The sequence below is a fragment of the Microcaecilia unicolor genome, chromosome 12 (assembly GCF_901765095.1).
Source record: "Microcaecilia unicolor chromosome 12, aMicUni1.1, whole genome shotgun sequence".
NCBI lineage: Eukaryota > Metazoa > Chordata > Amphibia > Gymnophiona > Siphonopidae > Microcaecilia > Microcaecilia unicolor.
In genome coordinates this window covers 75028885-75038187 of record NC_044042.1, presented here as the reverse complement: position 1 = coordinate 75038187, position 9303 = coordinate 75028885, and the positions used below count along the sequence as shown (strand labels likewise).

At 48.0% G+C, this 9303-nt stretch overlaps 1 protein-coding gene across 1 annotated transcript in view; it reads right to left on the bottom strand.

The window, feature by feature from the left end:
• Positions 1-1976: 1976 nt before the first annotated feature.
• Positions 1977-9303, bottom strand: part of FKBP10 (FKBP prolyl isomerase 10) — a 29000-nt gene continuing 21673 nt past the window's right edge. Inside the window, exons 8-10 of the mRNA XM_030220619.1 lie at positions 9018-9160; positions 7882-8045; positions 1977-4499 (exon numbers count right to left, since the gene is read on the bottom strand). Coding sequence (XP_030076479.1) covers positions 4314-4499; positions 7882-8045; positions 9018-9160 — 493 coding nt within the window. The 3' untranslated portion in view covers positions 1977-4313. The remainder of the gene's footprint in view (positions 4500-7881; positions 8046-9017; positions 9161-9303) is intronic.

Here is a 9303-nt window from a genome sequence, read left to right as displayed (position 1 = left end):
TAAATAAATGATTTTGTAAGTTTTATTGCGCAAGATGTTCTTATATGTATTGAGAATTGTGTTCTCTCCAAAGATTGAATAAAGACTTCTTTCAATTAAAAAAATAAATAAATGTAAGTGCCTAGAGGTTTTGTTCACTGCACATGAGATGTTCCTAATGCTCCAGCCTGTCACCCATCTTTGATCCTGGTGTCTTTGCCTTCTATCAGTGCTGGAAGGCAGGGGTGCCATATTTGAATTTGGCACCATCCTGGGCAGCAGTATAGGACTGCTGTGCCCTAGAACCACCGGGATGCCCAATCTAAAGTGGGGAGGAATGGGATTTTGGACCTGCCAGTGGGGCCAGCCATAGTGCTGATTTTCAGATGTCCAGAACACGAATAGGGGTTCTAAAATAATCACCTGTTTGTCATCAGTGCAGGATGCTGAACTGACCACTGCAGCCACTGGACCAGTGCTTCCTAAAACCTAGGACTCCCCAGCTAGTCAGGTTTTCAAGGTTAGCCACAATTAATACTCATGAGAGAAATTTACAGGCAGTAGAGGCAGTGCATATAAATATCTCTCATGACGATTCATGGTGGATATTCTGAAAACCTGACTAGCTGGGGAGCCCTAGGACAGGTTTATGAACCAGTGTATTGGGCATTGTGGGGGGAGAAGGGTTGCCAGAACGTTAGTTACCAATACCCCTTGAGATGCCTGATCTCAGCAGGAACAGGTTCTGTCCAACTGAATGAATTAAAGAAAACAAACTTTTTAAAACTGGAAGAAAAATAAATATTGGACATCACATTTATTATGTTTTCCTCATAAATAACAGCATGGGAGACTCTTTAGGAATACATGTGAAAAATGGGTATTTAAGAAATGCCCAAACTTCTTAACACACAACCTAACCACTTTCAAATGCCCCATATTTTTATTAACTATGAAAAATTATATTTAATTGTTTATGCCACTTGTGCAGTTTTATTTCTAAAGTCTTCTGCTGGAGTCTCTGAATCAAGTTCTTAGAGATGGCCAGTGAATGTAATCTGATGTGTGCCCAGCTGTTAGAATAAACACATGCTGGCATGCAGAGCCAGGATGTGAAACACACCAATCCCTCTTTTAAGGCACTTTAAGTGATGAATGGCACCTCCCATGCTCCAATTGGCTAGGTAAAATGAACCCTTTTTCACAAAGGCAGTATATCAAATCCCATCCCCTTTCCTGTGTATGAGAAATGGAGTACAAAGTTCAACATGTGTTCATGCCTTGGCTTTTGGAATACAGGTCAATGATCATATAAGCCTCACTCCAGCAGTCTCAGGCAAACCCCTTCCATTTCTATTCTCTAGTATCTGTGCACATGTACCTCAGCCCATAACTTTGCCTTCTGAGTATTCTGTTATTGTTACGTGAGCGTTTAACTAGAGGCCAACCGAAACCGGCATCCTATGGGTCCTTCCTGCCCAGTCGCCACCCCTCCCTCCCGTGAGAGAGCTGGCCACCCAATCCTAACCCCTTCACCCTACCACTACTGGAAACAATGGTGTTCCTGTGTTGGCTGCCACTTGGGGCAGATTGCTGCTGTGCCCCCCCCCCCCCCCCCCATCACCACCTGGGAGTGCAGGGAGCATTCATGTGGCTGTCAGCTCCCTGCCCAGGAACAGGAAGTTAAGTCAGAGGAAGCAGGAAACTGGCAAAGCCAACAGCCGCACTGCTGCTCCCTGCAGTGGGGGCGGATCGCCCTATCCTTGGTATGCCACTGTCTAGAAGGCCTCACCAGGCCAACCTTCACTGTGCAGAGGTTTTCTGCTCTAATGGCTTGAGGGAAAAGAGCAACTGGTAATAGCTCTTGCCTAGAAGCCACTCGCCACCAGGCCGTTTAGAGGTAAGCCTGTGGTGGGAGAACAGAGGGGTTAGGGTCAGATGGCCAGTGGATCTGGAAGAACCCATCCTCTTCTTCTTTTTTTTGGGGGGGGGGGGGGGGGGGGGGGGGGGAAGGGAAGGAGTGGCAGTGCTAGAAAGTGATCACAGAGGAGTAGACAGTTTCAGCCAAAACCTGAATCCAGACTTCAGGTCACTTTCAGTAGTGAAATGGAAATTCAGTCAACCTCTATGTCTAACTATAGTAACATAATGGCCTCAAGACACCTTCTGTCTAGGAAAGTAAGGTCTGCAACTTTAAGCAGTGGGATGAGTTGCTACTTTCCACTCTTATGTATAGATAATATTAGACCCAGCCATTAAATTATTCAATCAATTTGTAACAAAATTCAAATCCAAACTTCAATATTCCAACCATCTGAAACTTTATTCATTATCATCCAAACACATTCGTATATTATAGCTTCCTGCTTTGTATTCTTCAGTTTGTATACTTCATACTTTAAAATATCGTCTCATTTCAGTTGAAAACACTTGTGTGTCTTTATACACCAAATTTCTTAAAGTGCAATAAACACACCACCACCTACATTTGGCATGTTTTGCCAATTGTTGCTTCAGGGTGTGGTCTGAATTCTAACTCTGTACATAGCACTGTCTCCACTTTAGCTACATACAGAATGAATATAATTGGTTACTGCCAGAACAGTTTGGGCAGTGGAAGCCATGGGCTTTCTACTATCCTGAAAAGGATTGCATGTTCCCTCTAAATACTTAATTACTCTCACCTTGTATCTGCTCATGACTGTTTTACATCGTCTGGGCAGTAGCAAGCTCCATAATTAGAAAGAAGCCCAATAGTCAGTAGATATAATAATATAGTTTATTAGCATCAGTATCTTACCCAAAGGCAGTACAGGCAACCAGGCATTCACATAGTGGAACAGCACTTTGACACGTCCTCTCTCTCTCTAGCCTTTTCCCCAGCCTTCTGATCTGATGCCCTTCAGACTGCCCTTTTTATATCCTTCTGACTCCATTCCAGTGGAACCTAGCTTTCTCACCAGAACTCTTTGGCCCTTATCAGTTGATAAGAATGACTTAACATGTTCCCAAGCCTTCCTCTAGCCCCCCTCTTGGGTGTTCTCATCCTACTTGCATCTGACCCACTGCTATCTTCCATTAGCCAAAACATCTTCGCTCATGACTTCTCGCAGGTGCCAGTCCCATCATTGTTGACAGAGCAGACCACCACCACCCTCCCTTGCCAGCTTTCTGAGAACTCACTTCAGCATTTGCTGCAGTGAAATGTATTTTGTGTCAGAGATAATTTTTGATTTTAAGAGGCCTAGCTCTTAGCCATTGGCCTGCATTCCACTGAGAGCAAGGGCTAGAGTTAGAATTCAGACCACACCCTGAAGCAGCGATTGGCAAAACATGCTGCATGTAGGTGGTGAAGGTGTCCGTTTATTGCACTTTAAGAAATTTGGTGTATAAAGAGATGCAAGTGTTTTCAACTGAAATGAGAAGATATTTTAAAGTATGAAGTTACAAACTGAAGAATACAAAGCAGGAAGCTATAAATATAAGAATGTGTTTGGATGATAATGAATAAAGTTTTGTATGGTTGGAATATAAAGTGAAGTTTGGATTTGAATTTTGTTACAAATTGATTTAGTAATTTAATGGCTGTGTCTAATATCTCTACATAGAGTTACCTTTGCTGACTTTTAGACCACTTAAGGAGACTTTCCACTCTTATAACAGTTAATATCCAACATGGATTTTACATCCAGAGGGAAACCCACATGAAAAAGGTCAAATTAAGAACTGTATGGATTTGGTTACCTTGAAAAGCAGGCTTGGCAGGGGTTAATAAGGAGCTAGATCTGGCAATCTATGGCCAGAAAATTTCCCTCTGTTCCAAATGAGGAGCTTGCTCTTTCTTCCCTGGCCATGCGAAGCACTCCTCCCAAGCACTACAACTGCCCTACCAAGTTCAGCCAACCTCCACATCTGCAAAGATTGTGTGTTTTTACATTGAGGTGAACAGGGTTGATAAGCAGAGGGTCCCTGAGCTATTGTGTGTAGCTTCCCGTTCAGCTCGGTGTAGGATCTAAGACAGGGAAGGTAGAACAGGACTTACTGAGCAAGGCTGTGTCCCCCCCCCCCCCCCCCTCAACAAGGCATCTTTTCAAGATATCTTATGCATACTCCCTTTAGCTAATTTGCATAAGTCGCACACTATATTGCAGATATTCTGAAAACCTGACCAGTTCTGGGGGTCACCAGAACACAACTGGGAAGTATGGCAGTAGAAGTTCAGGTGCCTGGAAGACAGAGTTCTTGGAGGGGGGGGGGAGGGGATCAGGCATCTGGAAGGCAGTGCTCCTTTCAGGGGCTTTCAATATTCAGGTGCCCAGAAGCAGTGCTCCACCTTAGAGCTCCTCGTGCACACGTTCTTTATCTTCATCCGTTTTCAGCTTCAGCTCTTCAGAGGTGATTTTTCCATCCTGGTTCCTGTCCTGGTTGCTGAACATGTCCTGCATCAGCTTATTCTGGTCGACTCCTGGCATGAGGCGGCCCTTCGCCTCAGCAACTTGGGCCAGGATGAAAGTAGAGAACTACAGCACAAAAGGGAAGAAAAGAAAAATACAGGATCGCACCAGACTTCTGAATCTCAGGCAAAGGGAGCCATCAAGTTGGCACTTTGGGCAAATTACAAGAGGGTGGTTAGGGGCCATCAGAGCATGCACTACAGCAGGGGTTCTCAACCCAGTCCTCGGTACACACCTAGCCAGTCAGGTTTTCAGAATACCCTCAATGAATATGCATGAGATAAATGTGCTTACAGTGGAGGTAGTGCATTTAAATTGTTCTCCAGCAGTCTCGAGCAAACCCCTTCCATTTCTATTCTCTAGTATCTGTACACATGTACCTCAGACCATAACTTTGCCTTCTGCGTATTCTGTTATTGTGACGTGAGCGTTTAACTAGAGGCCAACCAAAACCAGCATCCTATGGGTCCTTCCCGGCCAGTCGCCACCCCGTCCTCCCGTAAGAGAGCTGGCCATCCAATCCTAACCCCTTCGCCCTACCACTACTGGAAGCAGTGGCGTTTTGAATATCCTGAAAACCTGACTGGCTAGGTGGGTCCCAAGGACTGGGTTGAGAACTCCCAGCACTACACTCAGGTTAGTGAAGCGACTGCTCTAAACTCAGCTGTTGCTACTGTGCCAAACCGCAGGTAACAAGTGGCTGCCACTGCCAGTGAAAACTGGTTTAGTTACACTTAGAAGAATCTGCTGCTTTGTCCACTTTGATTAGGCTGCCAACTGGATTCAGATTTGCAGGACAGGGTTGCTCCAGTGCTGAGTTTAACCCATTGCCCGCATGGACTTGGGTCAGGGGTGTGCTGGTAAATTTTTAACAACAGGCTCTTTCTCCGGACGTAGCCAGCTCTGCAGTTGGAAGGGCCGGGGGTGGGATGGGGGAGCAACACTTGCCTCTCTCTCCTCCCTCCCTTCGTAAGGGCACGCTAGGCATACCTTTGCTGGCAGCCAATAAATGGACTGCCACCACTCCCAAAGTCTTGCTCTGAGCAGCATGCTGGAACTTCTCTCACATGATCAGAAGTCCCAACCTGCTGCCCAGAGCTGGAAACAAGGAGCAGGGAGCAGCAGTAGTCTATTTACTTGGCTGGCAGGGCTCAGCATCCCCACCAGCAAAGTAAAAGAGAATTCAGCAGGGGGCCCAAGCCCACATTTTGGGAGCCAGTTGTTAAAGTAGCCATGGAGGGCCCTACTTTAACAACCGCCTCCCAAAATTCTTAACAACTTAACAACCGGCTCTTGCGAGCCTGTGAGAGCCTGCTCCAGCTCACCACTGACTTGGGTTTACCACAGTGCATGCAGGGACTTATAGTCTTGCTTTCCTTAGGGACTGCAATGGGGAGCTACAAGACTGGGTCAACCCTGTCCTGCCCACCTGGATCAAGATGGCAGCCTCACTCTTTGACCCCATGTTACCTTCTCTGTAATTCCTGAGCTCCCGGTCAGGGAAGTGTAATTGAACTGTGCTAAGAAGGATGGAGTGGGTGCAGTGCTCAAGTAGTCTAGGGCAGGGTTCTCAACTCAGTCCTCAGAGAACACCTAGCTGGTCCAGGTTTTCAGGATATCCACAATGACTATGCACGAGACAGATTTACATACCAAGGAGGCAGTGCCTAGTCATTGTGGCTATCCTGAAATCCCGACCAGCTAGGTGTGCCCTGAGGACTGGGTTGAGAAACCCTGCTCTTTGTAACAAGCCTGGAGTGCTGTAGAGCAGTGTTTCCCAAGTCCAATCCTGGAGTAGCCCTTGCCAGCCAGGTTTTCAGAATATCCACAATGAATATGCATGAACTTGATTGTATACACTGCCTCCATTATATGCAAATCTCTTTTGTGCATATTCATTGTGGATAGCCTGAAAACCTGACTGGCAAAGGGTACTCTAGGCCCGGACTTGGGAAACACTGCTGTAGAGTAGCTTAATACAGTCCTTGGGACATACACAGCCTATTGGGATTTTCCAGATAGCCACAGAGGCATAGCCAGACCTTGATCTGGGAGGGGGCATGAGGCCAAACGGTGGCACATTTTACCCTGCCTCCATGCCACTCTTGACCCCCACCATAAACCCACATACTACTACTACTATTTAGCTTTTCTATAGCGCTACAAGGCGTACGCAGCGCTGCACAAACATAGAAGAAAGACAGTCCCTGCTCAAAGAGCTTACAATCTAATAGACAAAAAAATAAATAAAGTAAGCAAATCAAATCAATTAATGTGAACGGGAAGGAAGAGAGGAGGGTAGGTGGAGGCAAGTGGTTACGAGTCAAAAGCAATGTTAAAGAGGTGGGCTTTCAGTCTAGATTTAAAGGTGGCCAAGGATGGGGCAAGATGTAGGGGCTCAGGAAGTTTATTCCAGGCGTAGGGTACAGCGAGACAGAAGGCGCGAAGTCTGGAGTTGGCAGTAGTGGAGAAGGGAACAGATAAGTAGGATTTATCCATGGAGCGGAGGGGTCCCCAAGCTCCACCAGCAGAAACTTTCCTGTGGCAATATTTGCCACTGCGCTGCCTGCCCTGCTTTTCCACCCTGGCGCATACGCTCGTTTTTAATGAAATTGAGCATTCAGGAAGCTCACACATGCTTAGCCGAGATTGGGTGGCAGAGCCGGTGGTGGGAGGCGGGGATAGTGCTGGGCAGACTTATACGGTCTGTGCCCTGAAGAGGACAGGTACAAATCAAGGTAGGGTATACACAAAAAGTACCACATATGAGTTTATCTTGTTGGGCAGACTGGATGGACCATGCAGGTCTTTTTCTGCCGTCATCTACTATATGTTACTATGCTCAATTTCACTAAAAATGAATATGCGCATGGGGAAGGTGAAAGCAGGGCAGGCAACGCTGTGGCAAATATCGCTACAGGAAAGATTCTCCTGGTGGGCTTTGGGGGGGGGGGGGGGGGGGAGGGAGACCCTGAACCCAGATTGGGGGGGGGGGGGGGGGGCTCAGATCCCCAAGGGGCTCCCATGGCTACATGATAGAATTTACATACCAAGGAAGCAGTGCATGCAAATCTATGTCATGCATAGTCGTTGTTATCCCAAAAACCCAATTGGTAGGTGCACCCCGAAGACTGAGTTGAGAACCCTGCCGCAGAAGTGAAGGTGAGGGAGGAAAGACAACTGATGGTCATATGGTATGTTTGAGGACCCCCCCCCCCCCCATATCCCAGCCAGAAGGGTGGCCAATTCTTGAATTTGGACAGGAAATCCTCCCTCTCAGTGGCATACCGCAGCTGTTGGAGCCGCCGGTTCCCTGCTCCAGCTGATGTTACTTCCTATTCCGCGGCAAGGACCCGGTGAAGCTGACAGCCATGCGGCTGCTCCCAGCACCCCCAGGAGCTAAGAAGCACTGACCTCCCCCCCCCCCCAATGCTCCAGACGCACTGACCTCCTCAGGTGGGACGCTCCCATCTTTATCTAAGTCCATTGCTTCAAACAGATTTTCCGGTGCATCCGTTAGCCATATAAACATGTATCCGTCAGGGACCCCTTCTTCCATGTGGAGCAGCTCCACCTCGAATTTCAGCACTGCACTGCTGGGCACCCCTTTGCCTGGAGACAGGAGAGAGAAGGAAGAGTAGCAATAGGAAGCATTGCCATAGAGCAGGACTTCTCAACCCAGTCCTCAGCTAGTCAGCTGTTCAGAATACCCACCCAAGGAAGATGCACGAGATAGATCTGCATATAATGGCGATGGTGCATGCAAATTTATCTCATGCATATTCATTGTGGGTATCCTGAAAACCTAGGTTGAGAACTCCTGTTGTGCAGGTACATTTGGGTTCGGGAGTGAAAAGTTCAAACTGCATCCATTCCCAGGTTGCGCCACTAGAGGGCGGAAAAGTGTTAGGTTTGCAGGGGGGAAAGTCTCTCTACATTGTCTCTGGTGATTGAGAGACTGCATCAGTGTTGCCAGGTGGGCGGTTTTACCGCCCAATTGGGCGGTTTTCCGCGACCCGCCGCGGGAAATTTTTGCCCGCGGCGGGTTGCGGTTTTTTGGGCTGTTTTTGGCCTTCAGGGCGGTTTTTTCGGCCGCGGGGGGGCAGGGTTAGTGACGTTTTTGGGTGGGGTTAATGACGTTTTGGGCGGGGTTAGTGACGTGGGAGGCGGGGCCGATGACGTGGGAGGCGGGGCCGATGACGTGGAGGCGGGGCCGATGACGTGGGAGGCGGGGGCGGGGTTGATGACAGCGGGGGCGGGGGTGTCAGGGGCGGGGTTTGTGTTTGGGCGGGTTTTGGGCTGTTTTTTGGGCTCCATCGGGCTGGAAAAAAATTTTCCACCTGGCAACCCTGGACTGCATGCTTGTCTCTCAGGAGATCATGAACCAGAGGCTGGAAACAGATAGCAATCAGCAGCTTGTGCATCAGTGAACGCTCTGGGGTGCAGAAGGTGCCTAGCACCCCCAATATTAAGCAAGCTCCTTCATTATGTCCAGAGAGGTGTCATTTCTGCTGTTAGCACCCACAATCATTTTGAAAAGTTGAAGCCTATGAAGGACAATGTGCCCAGCGGAAGGACCCTTACCTCCATTCTCCCCGTGCCCCAGGTGCGGTGGCACAATCAGCACCCGCCTCTCCCCTAGGCACATGTTCAGAAGCCCTGTGTTCAGTCCCTCAATCACTTTGTCCAGCCCAAGGGTTGTTTGCTGGAGGTTTTCATTATCATGGCTTAAAACAGAAACAGATAATACCAAAAATTCACCTAATTCACTTGTTTAAGAAGATACCTTTCTATTTCCATTCCCCCATATTGCCAGCTCTGTCCCCCTCTCCCTCCCCTCCCCCACTCCAGAATGGCAGAAGTGTCAGAG